The sequence below is a fragment of the Phoca vitulina genome, unplaced genomic scaffold (assembly GCF_004348235.1).
Source record: "Phoca vitulina isolate PV1807 unplaced genomic scaffold, GSC_HSeal_1.0 scaffold3, whole genome shotgun sequence".
Classification (NCBI taxonomy): Eukaryota; Metazoa; Chordata; class Mammalia; order Carnivora; family Phocidae; genus Phoca; species Phoca vitulina.
Genome location: NW_022589706.1, coordinates 85459706 through 85477930, shown reverse-complemented (window position 1 = coordinate 85477930; position 18225 = coordinate 85459706). Strand labels below are relative to the sequence as shown.

General features: G+C 50.4%; 1 protein-coding gene across 2 annotated transcripts; it reads left to right on the top strand.

Moving 5' to 3' along the window:
* The first annotated feature begins 866 nt into the window (after window positions 1–866).
* PITX2 (paired like homeodomain 2) lies at window positions 867–16642 on the top strand. 2 transcript variants are annotated; one of them, XM_032398902.1, is made up of 4 exons: window positions 867–912; window positions 1396–1533; window positions 12650–12855; window positions 15388–15951. In XM_032398902.1, the coding sequence occupies exons 1-4, from the start codon at window positions 867–869 to the stop codon at window positions 15949–15951; spliced, it is 954 nt and encodes a 317-aa protein (XP_032254793.1). The 2 variants fall into 2 exon arrangements, with proteins under 2 accessions (XP_032254793.1, XP_032254784.1); XM_032398893.1 differs by lacking the exons at window positions 867–912; window positions 1396–1533 and adding an exon at window positions 11591–11798 and having other exon boundaries at window positions 15388–16642.
* The last annotated feature ends 1583 nt before the right edge of the window (window positions 16643–18225 follow it).

Genomic DNA, 18225 nt, shown 5'->3' with positions numbered 1-18225 from the left:
AAATTTGAAAAAGATTTGGTTTGCCAGGGAGAATCGGGGGAGCCGTTCTCTACGAGTTATTTCTACGTCCTTGGTGGGAAGAAAACTCTCCGGACAATTTGCCCCGTTCCCCTCTGTCTTACTCAGTCCACCCCGTTTCGCTCCTCTGCGATCTTAAATCTTACTTTAGGGTAAATAAATGGCCGGGTGAGTATCTCCAGGGAAAAGTGTGGCTAAATATGGAAAAGTGGCTCCTGATGGATGAGAGGCCCGAAGCCAGCTCGCTCCTGGAGCACCCTAGGCCAAGAACCTTAGAGTCCCGTTCATTCCAGAATTACAGAAAATCGAGGACAACTGCTGTATAGGACAGTTACAAGTTGACTCTGATACTCTACAAAGGTTCACTGAGCTCCTACTCACGGAAAGCACTGTGCTTAAATGGTGGCCTTCCACACAACTTCCTCAAGAGACAGGTCCTCTTCACTCACCCCAAAATTTTGTATCTGTTAAGTTTGGCCCGGTGTTCAGACGGGCTCTTAAGCCCTGACACAGACATCTTGTGAGTAGCTCCACAGCCTAAGTCCCCCAGAACACGATGGATTTATCCGTCCAGAGCGCCTGGGCGCATTCACCCCAACTCTGCAGAGAGAGATCCCCCTCAGGTCCATTCAGAAGTCCTGGACCAGGGGCTAGGGCGGGGCTGAGGCGGGGCGGCCAGAGGCTGTCAGGTCAGAGAAACACGCCGGAAACCCAGCACAGAGTGGGCGCTTAACAGCGAATCTGAATTTGTCCGTCCGCCCCACAGGTAGCCTCCACTGAGCCCCGCACGCTCGGGGACCGCCGCTTCTCACAGCCCTCCTTCTCTTTTCTTTTGCAGATAACGGGGAATGGAGACCAACTGCCGCAAACTAGTGTCGGCGTGTGTGCAATTAGGTAAGGGTCGCTTCTCCTGCCCGGGTCGCCCGACGGGGAGACCGCACCGCGCGAGGGCGGCAAGAGGGCACCGGCCCCCTGGGGAGGCAGTGGCGAGGGGCTCTTCCAGGAGGGGCCGGCCGGGACCAAAGGGACGCAGAACCAGGACGCCGGTGGCCTCCCCCGGGGGCTCGGGGGTGGGGGCGGCCGTGGATAGGGAGGGAGCCGCTCGCCGCGGCCCGACGCCTGGGGCCTACTCCTCCCGGAGAGAGCCGCTGGCAGCCAGGGAGGCGCGGAGAAGAGTACGCCGCCCTGCGCCGGGTTGCCAGAGGGTCCGGGAGACAGGAGTGCCCTCCGCCCTTTCCTCTAACTGGGTCTTTGCTCTTTGTCCCTTTTTCTCTTTTTCGTCCTGCTCCTCCCCCACCTCCCCAACACCCCCGCTTCTTTCCGCGGCGGTCCCGGGCGTCTCTCTACCCGCTTGTGGGGCGGGCGCGCGTGGCCCAGGCGTGCAGCCGGCGGCCGTTGAATGCCTCTTCTCCAAAGACTCCGAAATCAAAAAGGTCGAGTTCACAGACTCTCCCGAGAGCCGGAAAGAGGCGGCCAGCAGCAAGCTCTTCCCGCGGCAGCATCCCGGCGCCACTGGTAAGGCCGGGAGCGAAGCGCAGGCCGCGCGCAGGGCACCCGCCTCCGGGCCTCTGGGCTTCGGGTAAGGCGCACGCCTGCGAGGCTGCCAGAGTCGGCGTGCCTGCTCCGTGACTGAGACACTTGGCCTCTGGGTGGGACGGGAAGCAGCCGTCCCAGGGACGTTAATTCCTTTCCCCAAATTATACTGCACTCCTGAGACCCAGCACTTCTCCCTCTTGCTCTTTCTCGCTCTCTCCCTGTGGCCTGATCGCCTACCCATACCCCAACCTATCTCTGTGCCTCTGGCTGGCGCGGAAAAGTAGTCCAACAGCGACCTCTGTCGCCCACCATGTCCCACTGCGTGCAGCACCACCAAGGGTCCACCCCGCCCCTGCAGCTCTCAGCGGTGCCCCGCCCAGGCTGGTGGGTGCGGGGTTTACCACGGGAGGCTTGTGTTGGCAAGGACTCGCCTGGTCGGGAGGTAAAAGAGCTCCCTGGAGCCCCGCAGAACTTCAGGGCAGCGACCGTGCGCAGCAGCCAAGGGTGTACTGAAGTGTGTGCCCCTGTCGACGCGAACCTACCTGTCGTGCAGGTTGCAAGGCCTCGGGTCTTGGTGGTGTCGTTGCTTAATTAGCGGGTTTCATTGTGGACGAGTCAAGGGACACTGCTGCTCAGTCTGCAGGCTTGTGTAAAAGTTAAAACGCCTCCAACCCACTGCACAGGCCTTTGCTGAACTGAAACTTACCCTTTAATTGTGTGTGTGTGCGTGTGTGTGTCTAGGGATGAGGGGACAAGCTTCCCCTTAGAATACATGAGAAACTCAAACTTAACCGTTCTTCTATTCTCCGGGTTTTCCAGGTTACTGTAATAATAAGTGCCTAGCCTTAGGAAGTTGTTGACCTTTGATAGTGTGAGGAGATAAAGCCCCCCACCGCCCTCAGCCCCTAACCCCCTCTTTCCGGATTAAAGTGTAAGGATACAAATGTAATGTGTGCCGGAGGGGGGCGAATTGGGACCCCCGCCAAGTAAACAAACCATATTACTAAGAAGAAAACAAAGGCCCTGCATTCGGGCTTCCCAGTAAATCTGAGAAAATTATCATTTGTCTAAATAAAACTTCTAAAGTGGTCTGGAGCAGAGCAGTCTCGACACCACAATATCGCGAGTCCTCCTGCTGGGCCAGTTAAAGGCTCACTTGTCCGGGATTAACCCCATGGGGTTAAATGGGGCCATGCAGAGATAACGTCGGGTGATTTCTGTCATTAAGATTGTGTTAAATTCTTCCTCTGTTTGATAATCGGTCGTAAAAATAAATTATTAGACCGGAGTATGTTTGGGATAGGGTTAAAAATCAAGAACGGCGATGACTCCTGGGGAAATATTTTGTGCGGGTTCAGTCCTGGCCCTGGCCAGGCTTGGGGGAGCTCCCCAATCTCGCTTCGCCTGGGGTGGGTTGGCAGCTGCGGAGCTGAGGCTGAGGTTTCCCGCTGCGCTGGGAGCAGGAGCGCTACAGCGTGTCTTCTATCCCCACCACAACCCAGGGCTCCCAGACCTCAGGAATGGTTTCTGAGGACAGGTGGTCTCCATCTGAGCTAGGAAGGCAGGGCCCGTTGGAGGGGAGGCTGGAGATGGGTTGGGGGCCTCCTAGGTGGGCAAGAAACTGCAGAGAGCGGGTCCTTTCTGCTGCAGTCACAGTCCCCACTTGGGCCACCGAGCATCCACTTTTGATCATTAGCAGATAAATAAAGAACTAGAAATAAACGAATGATTGTTTTCTTAACCATTACTTTGAGGCCAGGATTATTTTAGTGCATGTGAAAGGCTCTACACTGGCAACAATCTACCTTTTGGACCGAAGAGGAAAATTGCTGCCTAAACATGTTTAATGCCATTAATTAAGGAGAGGCATGTGATAGGGAGAAATGCCGAAAATCTTGATTTTTATTGGCTTTTAGGGATGTGGTAGAAAAAAAAAAATGTCACACATGTGTAGGCAAAACTACAGTGCCTCAGAAGGAAGTTTGCCAGAGTCCCCTCTACTGAATATAAGTTAATTTAACTCATGTGATAGGCAAACTCCTGGCCACAGCCTGCTTTTAAAAAGAAAGATTTTTCTCCTTTATTTTTTATAACCTTTTTTTTTTTTTTTTTTTGCTTTCAAAAAGAAAAAATGTTTACAATGACGTGCAGTTTTCAAAAGGAATCATGATGCTTTATATTGGCGCAATCCTCTCAACCCCCCAAAAACAGTGTGCTCTCGTTGAAGACTGAAAACGGTCTCTAAGTAGACAAGGTTAACCTCTGGAAGGCTCCAGCTCTGCATTCCTTCCCAAGGGAACCCTGTCCCCTTAATAGTCATTGGGCTGACCCACGGCTTGGCTGGAACCCTGGAACTGGAGGGGGCACGAGGTCGGCTGCAGGTTTGAGAGAGGGTTGAAGGAGGAATGGCTAGGCATCCAAGTGGAGGGAGAAAGAGTTGGCAAGTTAAACTGTACCCCCAGAAAGAAGGGACAGGGGTCTGCTGAGAACGTCCCCCTAGAACAGAGATCCTTGACTTCCTTGCTTTGGGTGTCCCAAAAGAAGCCTCTTTGCTGAAATCAAACAGTGCTCTTGACTTTCAGTAAGGGGAGGGAGTGATCCTCCCCTGTCAGTAACCCTTAAAGTTTCGGGGCGGTGGCTCTGGTTTCCGGGCTGAAAACGGACAGAGCTGCTGGGACCATACTTGGGCGGGTACCTTCGCCGGGCCTTCCCCAGAGACGCCATTAATTTTTAAATAGCTTTGGCTCAGTGGATGAGCTGCAAGAGTCTCACCCAAGTCTCTGGGGTGCTCGGACTTCCTTCCCTTGGGAAGGAGACTCCAAGGCCCCTTGTGGCGCCCCCAGCCGCGACACACACACTCTCAGCAAGCAGCTAGATCTCAGTCTTCTTCAGAGGACCCGGGGTAACCCCCGCCGCCTGGGCGGCGGCAAACCCTTCATTCATTCAATCAGCAAATGTTTGCCGAGCACATACTGCGTGGATTCCTAATGTACCCCCTGAAAGCAAATAAGCCGGTTTCCCTTCGCCGTCATGAAGCCGCTTTCATGCTAACAAGGGTACCAGCGAGAGCAGTCCAGACCATCTCTAGAGAAACGCGAAATGGTGGTACGTGCAGCAGTGCTTGGGGCTGAGCCCTTGTCTGAAAGAAGGGGGATGTTTAGAGGTTAGAAGGCTCTTAGTGATGAAGCCCGGGGCAAGGGACAGGGGCAAGAAGAAGGGGCGTGAAGTCTGAGGCAGAAGCAACCAGAGAGGGGAACAGGGTTAAGGAGAGGAGATTTCCATTTTTCCTTTACTACCGCCCCACCCCACCCCACCCCGCGCCAACTCTGTAGCTTATTGGCAGAAGCTGCCTCTGCGTTTTGTGGGGATTTTTTCCCCGTCGGGGAAAATTGTACCAGTTGTGCAATAGGTAGTCAGTCCCTGCGGATCTCCGCCCGCAGAGGTAGTCTTTACAGGTCGTCGTGTTCTTGCTACGGACACCAAGCGCGCTCAAAGTTTTTCGTAAGGCTGGTTGGGCTGTTATTCCGCACCGCCCGCTGTTAATATATGCAGCAGTTGTTAGAACGACTCGGGAGGGAAAGGGAAATGTATAACGAAAGCTTATTCGTGAGCAGGAATATACTAATGGAACAATCTGATGTCTTCTTAATCCTATGTAAAAAGCTTTGTCGTCTTCCTAATATTGACTGAATGGGTAATTAATGGCTCTTCATCTAGGCGAATACCCTGTAATCCAAAGATAGGCAAAAGACAACAAGCCCAAGGTAGAAGACAAAAGGCCCAACTGTGGCCGTCACCCCCCTCCCCCACCAGGGTCTCCAAATAGGAAAGTTTCCTCTCAGGAGAAAAAAAGCAGGAGTGAGAGAATACAGGTACCTTTCCTAGGCTAGACTTAACCACAGAAACTGGTCGCCCAGGTCAATTCACTACTCTGTCTGCCCCTCCACCCCCAGTCTTCTCTGCATTTCTTTCTTCTCAGTTCCTCTAGGGAGTCACCCCCCTTTGGATCCTGACAAGAACCTTTTCTTCCCCCCAAACCCCATCTTTCGTTTGGGGAAGTGATTGATAAGGGAGGACCAACACACAAGATCCTCAAAAGGCTCAGACAGAGGATTGAACCCCTCTCTGATCCAGGTGGAGACTCCTTTCTTTTACCACGGAAGGCAGAGTCTGGACAGACTAAGGTAGGTGGGAGGGAAGGAAAGAAATTAATAGGAGAATGAGCAGCAATATTGTGTATATGTGTTAAAGAGTGATCAGGAGTGGTGGAGTCAACTTCATTGTAAGGCTCTGACATGAAGAGTGCCCAAAATTCTCCCAGCATGTTTTTAACAGGCTGACATTTTAATTTAAACCTTTAGAAGTAATATATTACTTGGGTTACTACGATGAGGTGGGTTCCTTTTTTTTTTTTTTTTTGTCAGCTGACAGCTTTTAAAATATTATTTCGCTAGGGAAATAAAAGCTTCATCTCAGATTATAGGTGGGTATTTTTGGATTTATGTGATTTATGGTCACCATGACAACTAATGCTGAATGTTAGCTACCAGCATGTCTGGGAGAGGGAAGACAGAAAAAAGGGAGAGCAAGAGAAATAGAAAAGGGAGAGGGACAAGAGCTAGAGGGGAGAAATACAGAAAAGAGAAAAAGAGGCACGTTTTAATCCAATTTTTTTAAAAGTGACTTTAGTCAGTCCCTTGTTAGTTCTGCTCTCTGGACCTGGATATTAATGTCTATCTCATTCTCTTTTCTCTCTCTCTCTCTCTCTCTGCCCCCCATCTATCCCTATCTCTCCCCCACGGCTGAAACAAATTTATACCATTCTCTTTATTTGACTTTTCCTCAGCTAGTTGTTTTCTGAGATTAAACGATGGCCTAATAAACCTGCAGTGTTAACAAACTAATGTAAAAAGGCATATAGCACGTGGGTTTCATGGTTTCAGAGGCATCCCCTCCCCCAACCCGTCCTGACTCCTCTAATCCCTGCTCTTCTCTTCACGCGCCAGTGTGGGGGTACCTCCCCCTACCACCCCGAGCACCCCCAACCAGTTACTCCAAACCTCAAGTGGTTGAGTGTGGGGGACTAAAATATGAATGCCGTCTTCAGGGACCCAGAGAATGTGGGTGCTGCTCAGTACATGCACAGATTTATGATTCAGAAAATAATCGGCCCCTTTTTACAAACCAGCACTTTTTTAATCCGTTTAGAGAATGGGATGGGGATGGGGATCAGCCACAGTAAAGTTTTTCATTTCTGGATGCTTCCGCTTCGTGGCTGGAGCGGGGGCGGGGGGCGGGGGGCCGGGGGCGGTACAACGAAGGAGGCTTTTCCAGCTCTATTTGTGTGCGAAGAAAGAGCCAGCAGAAGAAGGAGGGGAGAAAAGGCCACTTCTTGGGCAGGGTGCAAGGTCTCCATCTGACCTCTGTGCCTTACACCACACGCGCACGCACACACAATCACGCCTGTCACGCGGCTCTGAGCTGAGTCTGGGCGGGCCACCGCCTTGAGCTGGCCGGGACCAGAGCAAGACTCCCACCCCTCTACGATCTGACAGCGCAGGGAGACATCTAATTGAGCCATCTTCCAGGTGAGCTTTGAGGACAGATTTTTTTTTTTTTTTCCCAAAAGTTGTGGATCGCTTGGTTGAATATCAGCCCATACTTGGGCCACCGCACCCGAGAGTTTGGCCGCGCAGTCCAACCAATCTCGCCAGGAGGGCCAGAGGGGCTTTGCGCAACTACCTCTACAGAGTGTGAAATTAAATAAGACCTTAAGACTGGTAATCGGTGGCAAATACCAGCAGCTCAAAACACTCCTGACCCCATGTCACACATTTCCCTCCTCAAGGGTCTTGCTTTGAAAGAACAAGCAAGAAAACCCAACTGAGAATTCTTGAATGTCTTCAGACTCGAAAACCCAAACCCACACTGGGCTTCCTTCCGTGGAGACCTTACAGCACCTCCAGTTTCCCTGAACTAATGTTTTTCTGGATTGGAAATTTCTGTGAGGGAGGTTAGGAAGTCCTAGAAATTTCTAGAACCAGTCAAAGAAGAGTGTGTGCGTGGGAAACACAAAGGTAGTGCTCAACCTGCAAAATACATAGGATTACTTTCAACCCCTTCCTTATCTATACTATCAGTATCTGTGCAACCACAAGTTTTTTTGTAGATTAAGTCTCCAAAGTTGCCCACCACCATCACCACCACTGTTTCCATTGAAAAGTGTTTCTTGGTTTCCCACTACTTGCCTTTCACCATCTAGACTTTTCATGTTGGCATACTCATACCATCCATGGAGTGAATTCTGTGGGCCTGAGAAGGGGGTCAGCCAAGCTCACCATGTGTGAAGTGATTAGGAGATCGGGAGAGAGTTGAAACTCTGGAAGGATGCAAAGAAGTGCCTTACTGGCTAAGCTGATGGTTGGGGGAGGCATTATATATTATGTATATGCATATCTAGATAGACGATTGATTGATTGTTAGATATGGTTATGTTCTTACTTTAACCAGAGATCTCCAGATAATTGTCTTTATTTTCCACTTGATTTTGCAATGGGTAGATACAATATAAGATTCTTTATCTTTTTAGGCTTTTAGTCTGTCTGGAGATCACCAGTACTTCCAATATCTCCCACAATTTGGCACTATGAGGAGCTGTCACTTGCTCTTGGGTGTTTCAACCACTTTGGAAGCTGATTTGGAGACTAGGTCTTTCATATGTGTATTTGCCGTGATGTGAGTTCTGTCAGTCAACAGAGCCATGGAGTTTAAAATCAAAATTCTGTGGGTTTAATGAGAGATGGGCTTCGATATCTATATGGTTCTGTGGAGCTTCTCAGCTCTCCTGAGTAAGGAGTTTTAAGAAACACCCAGAGCCTCCACCAAAAATTGCAGCTCCGGGGTTTGACTCTCAAAGAATCTAATACTAAGAAAGAAATTATGTTCACTATGGTGGGGAGTTTTTCGTTCTTTCATGTGATGGAGTTTCTTCATGAAATGAAGCTTTATGGGTTTGGTATTTTGGGGATTGCAGCTATGCTGAGGTTTAAAAAGAAGAAACTGGAATATGATTAGTAAACACATTGGGCAGAAAAGAGCTGGATTCATATTGACTTAGTTATAGGTCATCGGCTGGCAGTGCAATGGGAGGAAATATTTACTTTACACATATACTTTATGATCTTGGGGGAATTAGAGGAAATTCAATAAGAAAATGGCTAGAAACATTTAAAACCCTTATTTAAAAGACTTAAGCAAATTAGAGTCTTATCAGATTAAAAACCACTACAAATGTAAGAGCATTGTCTTCGGTGAAACGCTGTGGGGTCTGAGGAGATTCTCCGCCAAATCTCAGGGATAAAATGCGTCATTTAAGCACCAGATAATGAGCAGAATGTAAATTAATTTAACCTTCTTTACCAACAGGCTGCTGGTGTAATATGTATAATTTAGTGATAAGATTGCAGGACCTAATATAGCTGGATGTATGAGCCTTAGCTAATGCAGACCTGTCACATGAGGAGTGTTCTGCACTGAGCAGGTGTGTGTATGCTTGAAATGGGGTAAACTGGAATAAAAGGTTAAAACCAGAAATGCTGATTTTAAACCTTAGTATAAAAAAAATTCCTCCTTGCAGCTATATTTTTCTTAAAGTAGGATGATACTTCTGGGGAGAGACTGAAGAACAATTCTCATTTGGTTCTTTGGATGGCTCTCAAGCATGTTTAAAATGGGGGAGGAGTTGCAGATAGGGTTTGGCCCGGAGAGCCAGGCAAAGGAGAGACACATAGGTTACAAACATATTTGTAGTCTGCTTCATCCACTCTGACCCAGACTGCTTACGTTTCCCAATCTTGTGAACAAGGACAAGGAGGGAGTTTTCTGGAGATACCTCCTACTGGTGTTACAAATCATTGACTGTAATGTCAAACAAATACACATTCAGGGATGATAACACTAACTCCACAATAAAGCAATCACCAATGCAGAAACCCAAAGGAGATTAGTTTGTGCTCTCCTGATGACCTAAGCAGAGGACAAAAGGACTTTCCAAAAATTATTTTGAATGATATGTTTGTATTTCTTTATTTGGAAATTAAAGTTTTTTGGAAATAGTGTTGTAAAGAGTTGGATGTCCCCAAAGATGGCTTTTTTCTTCTTTTTTAAAAAATAAATGAATAAGGCTTTGCTTTTCCTAGCTGAGTATTCTGCTAGGTTTTTACCCTTCGCCCCCACCCTACTGCCTCTGCCTGCTTGGACTTTAAAGATTCAACAGCCTTGAGCTCCCTAGGAAAAGAAAATGACTTAAAAATTATCCTTGAAATTGGTTATTTGGCAACATTCTTAATTGTATGGAAATTCATTAAAGCATATTTTATATATAATTAGCTCAAGGTTGTTGATTCTGCGGGCTTTATGGATTTGAATCTGATTGATAATAAAGTAAACAAGAGAGTCGAATTTAAAGCGGGCTCTCTCTAGGGTTAGGACAAGCTTAATACAGTGTACAAGGAATTTGAAAGATCTAGGATATGTGTCTTAATCAACGCTAAGTAGAATGGATAAGCTTTCAGCATTTTGAAAATGCTGGGTTAGGGTTTCTATTCTATAGTGTATTCTCTGTCTGGGGACTAATAAGCATTACAGAGAACGTGATCTGAGGCAACTTTTTATTCTTGTATAAATCCAGAGTGAACCACCAAACAGTTGTTCGTTTAAAGTCAAGGTAATTTTCTTTTGACGGGTCCATTTGCTTCTCGATTTCTAATTTATTAGCCTGCCTTCTCAGGGCTTTGTCTTCTTTGCAATTAACGTAAAGCTTCTTCAGATTAGCGCAGCATTCACTTGACAGCCTGTTTGGAAAATTTAAGCTCGGAGAGGTGATTTGTTGCTGTTTTTTAAATTTTCTGGTTTTAAGTAGCATGTCTCCTTTCCATCCAGGAAGAGAAAAACATCTCTCAATTGGAATTGGTTGTAGTGAGATACAAAAGGAAGGGGTGGGGAGGCTTGTTGATCCTTGTACCTTTCAGCCCTCGACCTTTCCGTTCCTTTCTTCCGAGCCTTTTACTCCCGGCCTCACCTCTCTACCTCCCCGCCTGAACTAAAAGCCGGACGGTCTTCGGCCGGGGCAGAGCAGAATTCCCGGGAGCCGGCGGGTGTAGACTTGGTGGGCACAGTGAGGTATTAGCCCGGCCCCACACAGCTGATAGGTGCAGACAGGGCTGTCCCTCCGCCGCGGCTCGGGGTCTCCTGATTGGTGCGGAGCCACGTCACTCCCGCTGGGCGAAGGGTCTGGGAGGAGTCGGAGGCGGGGAAGGTTGGGAGGGCCGCGGCAAAGTGACGTCTGGGCACCAGGAAGCCCGCCTCTGGTTTTAAGATGTTAGGCCAACAGGGAAGCTCGGAGCCGCAGAGCTGGTCCGTCGCTCGCCCAGGTGCCGGGAGTTGAGCTGCTGCGAGTCCGTGCTCGGGCTCGACGGCCCGAGGGGGTTGTGCGTGTGCGCGCCGCGGAGGGTGCGCCCAGAGGCCCGCGCCGCTGCCGCTGCCGCAGCCGCAGCCACCGCTGCGGGGGATCTAATATCAGCTACCTGTCCCTGTCACTCTTGACACTTCGCTGTCAGGGCTGCCGCGCGGGGGGCGGGCAGATCGCGAACGCCGTTAGCTTTCCCTATTGGAGGGGTACTTGGGGGAGGGAGGGAGGGAAGAAAGGGGTCTTTGCCCACTCTGGTTTCTCTTTGGAGCTTGGAAGCCTGCTGCCCAAAGACGCTCCGAGCTGTGCCCTCCTACCCACATCCCCATGTCTCCGTTTGCCCGCTGACTTTCCGCCGCCGGACCCTTTCGCTAGAACATTCCGAAGGAGACGGGGACAGGGACAGCTCGGTTCAAAGACTCAGCAGGGGTTGTGCTCCCTGGCTTTGCCCGCGGCGGCCACAGCGGGGAAACTCCGCGCCTATAGCGCAAAGCCGAGCAGGCGGCGGCGGCCACGGGGTTTCGGCCGGGCGGCAGCCCAGGACTTGTAGGGCGGCGCGCTCCTTCGTCCATGAACTGCATGAAAGGCCCGCTGCACTTGGAGCACCGAGCAGTAGGGACCAAGCTGTTGGCCACCTCCTCGTCTTCCTCCTGTCACCATCCCCAGCCACTGGCCATGGCTTCAGTCCTGGCTCCCGGTCAAACCCGCTCCCTGGACTCTTCCAAACACAGGCTGGAGGTGCACACCATCTCTGACACCTCCAGCCCCGAGGCCGCAGGTAAGGCGCCGCGCGGCCCCGCAGGTACCCGGGTCTAGCCGCCCCTTGCGGCTCGGCCTTTCTCGCCCGCAAGGAAGTCGGCCCCTCCTGGGGGAGGCGTGGTGGGAGTGGTCGTTTAGTTTGCTTCCCGCAGAACTTCCGGAGCCAGGATTCTTTTGGCTCCGTGTGCCTTTCTCCCAACCTCGACCGCCTGAGGTGCCGCGAACGCCGCGAGCCATTCTCCTACTCTTCCCTATTCCTATCCTGGCCTCCCGAGGTTTCCTGGGTCACAAAAATCCCAGCATCTCCATTCGAAGACGTTCAGGGACCAGCCCCCAGCCCCCCAACCCGGTCCCTGTTCTCTCGGCTTTTAGCTCCCGAGAAGCTGCTCCTGTTAGAAAAGTATTTCCGAAACTACGCCGCAGAAGAAGCGGTAATAAAGGGCAGAAGAACTTGGGTGGGTGACCGAATCCCAAAATCTACCTTTACTAGCCTTCCGAAACCGCATCGAGATCTGAGGGGGCTCTGTAAAAGGCGCGCGTGCGGGTGTCCGAGGAGATTTGGTGTGTCTGCGCAGAGGTGTGTAAATATACTTGAAAGCAGAGGCTATAAAAATGAATGTGCCTTTGCCCTGAGATAAACATGTAAATAAAACGTGCGGCGCTGGGGGAGGGGAGGAGATGGGGCGCTCACACCCACACTCCCGTCTGCACACCCTACAGTCGCAGCGCTCCCCGCGGCCCGGAGAGGCCGCTCACACACTCCTCCCCTGGCAGCCCATCTCATCCCCGGCCTCCGCCGCCGGGTCCAGCTGGAGTTCGCGGGCAGCAGGTGGACGTGCTGACGGGAACCTTTGTGTGTTTCGTTTTCAGAGAAAGATAAGAGCCAGCAGGGAAAGAATGAGGACGTGGGCACCGAAGACCCGTCCAAGAAGAAGCGGCAACGGCGGCAGCGCACTCACTTCACCAGCCAGCAGCTGCAGGAACTGGAGGCCACTTTCCAGAGGAACCGCTACCCGGACATGTCCACGCGCGAGGAAATCGCCGTGTGGACCAACCTCACGGAAGCCCGAGTTCGGGTAGGACCCCTCGCGGAGCCTGGGAAGGCTAGGAAGGAAGCCATTGTAGAGATGCAGGCCACGTAGACCCGGACGGAGGGAGTGCGGAAGGCGGCGTCTCCCGGAGGGCGCGGGTGGTGTGCCTTTGCAAAAGCAGAAGGCCTCTCGGCGGCCCCGGTTGCGAGGTTACAGCTCCCCCTTAGGAGACAGGCGGTAGGCCTGGCGCGGGCGCCCGGAGCGGCACCCGCTCACTGCCCCGCCACCCCTAGCCCTTCCGAACCGGGCCGCGTGGCATTTCCCTGCACAGGGCATTGTGTTCCCGGCCTGCAGTCGCCAGATGAGCGCTAATAAAATCCCTCCCAGGCCAGGAGGCGAGAACAGCCTCCAACCTGTGCGCTTTTAACAAGAAATACCCGCCGGAGACATGCAAGATTTGGTCCTCCGTGGGAAACTTTCGCGCCCAGCCTAGCCCGGCCTTTTCTCTCTCTACTCGGCTCATCCTCCTTACGTAGTCTTTGTGGTTTTTCGGCCATTCAGGTCTCTCCCATACCCTATCCCTTAGTTTTGTGATTTATGGAAGCAATTTTGATACACACCTACTATCCTGTTAGTCCTCTTAGAAAGAAAAGAAGAAAGAAGAAAGACTTTTCCGTTTGGTTTATTTATCTTTTCTCAGGAGATTGTTACTAATACCCTTCTTCCCAATGATAATAGTTTTTTTTAAAAGGGGGGGTGGCTTACCTTTGTAGCAAATCTGTACTTTATGGATTGGCAAAAGTGAACTTAAATTACCCAGTAGCAACATCCTGGTTTATTCTGGTCAGTGGAAAACTCCAAATGTGTTAGGATTCTGGAAGCAGAAACACAAATAGCAGGATCCAGAGGCTTTGCTGTTAAGGAAAAAAGAAATAAAAAAAAAAGAAGCAACAGCAGCTCTGGATGGAGAAATAGAGCCCCCAGTTAGAGCAGAGAAGAAAGAAGAAAACACTATACAATAACGACAAAAAAATAAAATAAATAAAGACCAAAATGCTTTCCCAAAGCACAGAGAACGAAGGCACTCTCTGGGTGGCATTTGTGTAGGATATGTGGCTATGCTGGTGGATAACAGCCGGGATGAAGTTGAAAATGGTTTTAGTTTAACTGCTCAGAGCTAGACCTCTGGCTCTCCGGCCGCGTGGTTTTGCGCAAGGTCAGTCTTTCATTAGCTCTCCTGCGCTTCGGGGGAAGGGGACTTGCACGTACTCTTCTTGCCTGGGCAAAGTTTAGATGGCCTAGGGTAGAAATTGCAAGTGATTAAAATAAAAACACAATCAGTGGGTTCTCTGGAATCCTTCGGAAAAGACCTCTTCCCCCCCCCCACCCCCTTCGGTTTTTCTGCAGTCCCTCCCAGGTTCCCTGCCCCTACCATGCTGGGCTTTCGCTCCCTCTGGCTGCCTCCATCCAGGCCCGCTGCGTGTCCAGCCAAGTGGGAGTGAAGCGTGCTTTTTTTATAGCAGTCGGGTGCAAAGAGGAAGGGGGATAAAAAGGAAATCGAGAATGAAAGGGAAAAGGAAAAAAAAAAAAAAAAGCGGATTAGGCGGCTGGGCCCGGCTGAGATGTGTAATGTGAAACATCACCGGTGTCAGCTCTGAAATCTGGGGCCAGGCCTCACTCCAATACACAAAAGCCTTAGTCTGCGGCGACCGGCGGGCCCGATGTGGATTGAGAGAAGGGTTGCGTCGGGGCCACCGGACGCGGGTGGGGGCTGACCGGGTTAGGCGGCTGCTCGCAAAGCCAAGCAAATGGTCTGGGCCCGGCGGGAGCAGCGCTGGGCGCGGGGGCCTGGCCTGGAGTGGGCGGAGGGTGAGAACAAGCCGAGCGAAGGGAGGGGGAGGCTGCGGAGCAACCCGTTCTGGGTTCCCAGAGAGTTACAAGCCAAGCTTGAGGAGTTTAGGAGGCCGAAGGGAGGGTGGTCTTTTGCTTTTTGATTCCTTATTTTGCTAGGCGAGGATGGGGGTCGGGGCCTGGCGCCAGTTGTGAGAGCACGTTCTGTGGAGTGGGGGGCGGCAGGGGAGGTCTGAGACAGGAGGGAGGAGCTGTGTAAAAGAGAGCCCGGGCCTCTGGTGCCCTAATAGCCCCTTGTCCTCATCACTGTGTCTGTGGCTTTGGAAGGGAAGCAAGTTTGCAAGGCGGCCGGGTAAGGGTTGGGCGGAAAACCCGCTGCCCCGCGTTTATTTTACAGTAAGTGTTTTTGGATCCTGAAGAGGGCCTGGGTTAGTGAACAAGCCGCCCACAGGCCGCCAGGTGTTGGACTGGGGTTTGTGGCGCAGTTCAGAGCCTGGGCCTCCCTCGCTTGTACGGGGCTCAGGCAGCTGGGGCCCCAGGGGCGGTGGGCGGTTGGGGAAAATGGGGGGGGGGCCGGGATGTGTGCGTGCGCACGCACATATGTGTGTGTGCGTGTCTGTCTGTCTGTCTGTCTCTCAGAGGTGGTGGCCTCTGGTGCTTTCTGGGATCAAGGTTTTACTAATCCGATCTGTGGCATCTGTTTGCTCCCTTGCCTTCCACCCCCAGGTTTGGTTCAAGAATCGCCGGGCCAAATGGAGAAAGCGGGAGCGCAACCAGCAGGCCGAGCTGTGCAAGAATGGCTTTGGGCCGCAGTTCAACGGTCTTATGCAGCCCTACGACGACATGTACCCGGGCTATTCCTACAACAACTGGGCCGCCAAGGGTCTCACGTCAGCCTCTCTGTCCACCAAGAGCTTCCCTTTCTTCAACTCTATGAACGTCAACCCCCTGTCGTCGCAGAGCATGTTCTCCCCGCCCAATTCCATCTCCTCCATGAGCATGTCGTCCAGCATGGTGCCCTCAGCTGTGACCGGTGTCCCGGGCTCCAGCCTCAATAGCCTGAATAACTTGAACAACCTGAGCAGCCCGTCGCTGAATTCCGCGGTGCCGACGCCCGCCTGTCCTTACGCGCCGCCGACTCCTCCGTACGTTTACAGGGACACGTGTAACTCGAGCCTGGCCAGCCTGAGACTGAAAGCAAAGCAGCACTCCAGCTTCGGCTACGCCAGCGTGCAGAACCCGGCGTCCAACCTGAGTGCTTGCCAGTATGCCGTGGACCGGCCGGTGTGAGCCTCGCCCACAGCACCCGGATCCTAGGACCATGCCGGATGGGGCAACTCTGCCCTTGAAAGACTGGGAATTACGCGAGAAGGTCGTGGGCACTAAAGAAAGGGAGAGAAAGAGAAGATATAAAGAGAAAAGGAAACCACTGAATTAAAGAGAGCTCCTTTGATTTCAAAGGAATTTCCTCAATGTCTGACATCTTTCACTAAAAGTATTTCCGACAGTTGCAAGGACACACACAAATGTTTGACTGGATATGACATTTTAACATTACTATAAGCTTGTTATTTTTTAAGTTTAGCATTGTTAACATTAAAATGACTGAAAGGATGTATATATATCGAAATGTCAAATTAATTTTATAAAAAGCAGTTGTTAGTACTATCACAACAGTGTTTTTAAAGGTTAGGCTTTAAAATAAAGCATGTTATACAGAAGCGATTAGGGTTTTTCGCTTGTGAGCAAAGGAATGTACATACTAAATGCCACACTGTATGTTTCTAACATATTATTATTATAAAATAATGTGTGAATATCAGTTTTAGAATAGTTTCTCTGGTGGATGCAATGATGTTTCTGAAACTGCTATGTACAACCTACCCTGTGTATAACATTTCGTACAATATTATTGTTTTACTTTTCAGCAAATATGAAAAATGTGTTTTATTTCATGGGAGTAAAATATACTACATACAAATTGGTCTGGATTCTTTCTGCCCTCCTCTGTCACCTGGCCAGGGTTTCTCAGTCACTGCTTCCTAAACAAACCAGTTCCCTCTGGCCGCCTAGTTAAACACACAAGGCAGCAGGACTTACTTAAATTTGGTAGAAATAAATTATAGTCATTCATCAGAAACTAAAAAGAAAAAAAAAAAAGAAGAGCCACTTCCAGGGGGAAAAAAAAAGGCTGCAAAGTCTGGTCTTGTCTCCCAGATTTTTCTTTGGCTTAAACCCAGAGGATTCCATTATTGCTAGCAAATAATATAAGAGAGAAAGAAGAAAGGAGAGAGAAATTTAGGAAGTACGTCAGCTTGGATTGACTTCTTTGGGGGGGAGGTCTTCACATCCAGTAAATTGTTCTGGAGAATTATGTGTGTATGTATACATGTACAGTTTATATACATTCCTCTCAAGAGGAATACATCTATAATAAGTTTACAAGGAAACACCTCCAGTTCAAAATATTTAGGCCTCCACGTTTATCTTTCAGGCTTAAGTAGAGAGATTCTTCATGTTATATTGCATTCTATTTCCAAATCCTTTCGAGACATTAAAAGAAACAAAGACCATTTCTAATAACTACAGCCCTTTAGTTTCCCAAAGAGCCCAGGGGTTGAGAGGTTAGAGTGGAGTTTCCTGAGTCTTGTAGAGCAATATGTAGTTGAGGCAAAGGTCACGCTCCCCGTGTTTTGTTTTAAATAATATTGACCCATTAATTCTAAACCTGCTTGTTCCTGAAATTATACAGGATTATGGTTTGCAAACTGCGGGACAATGAAGCAAATCAAGATGAATTACAGCCCTGGCCCTCCCTCCCATCCTCTGACATCTAAGCGGGGAATGAGGTCGGTGTGAGTGTTTAAAAGAACTTTAAGCACCCGCTCTTCCTTTGTTGGTGGTTTTCAGCCTTTTTTTTTTTTTTTAATGTGAAATTTTTTTTTCTAAAAAATTCTTAGAAAATACGACTTAGCCCGAAGGAATTTATTACCGGGGGGCGGGGGGGGGGGGGCGTGAAGGGTAAAATCTGAGGTCCTTTGCTATTCTGGTCACCCTCCTCCCCCAGTGGGCGAGGACAAACACAACCCTAGGGAATAGGGAGCGAAAAGTAGCCAGCAGTTTTCTGGAGCCGAGAAAACCTGTGTTTTTGCGCTTAGGTTACTTTTATCTGGCTGAAACTTTACCTATAAGCTTTTGAGGCTCAGACACGGAGTCTTTGTTCTGCATGGGACTGCTGCTGCCACTTAAAGAGATCGCAGATAATGTCCCCGATTTAAGATCGGTGCTCAATGCACATTAACTTTCTCTCTTTCTTTCTTTTTTAAGCTCTGCCTCTAACCTACGGAGGGATCACGCGGCAGTGGGGGGCAGATAAAAGCCCTTTGGCCGAGGGTCACCTCCGTCCTTGTTGTTCACTTGAGAGCAGTGGAGAGGAAAACGGTCCCCACGGGCGGACTTTGGCTTCTGGAGCCTCGGAGCCCAGCGGTCCGGGCCTCCCCGAGCTCCGCCTGGTATGGGGGGAGGGGCGGCGGGGGGAGGGGAGGGAGGGGACTGGGAGAAGGG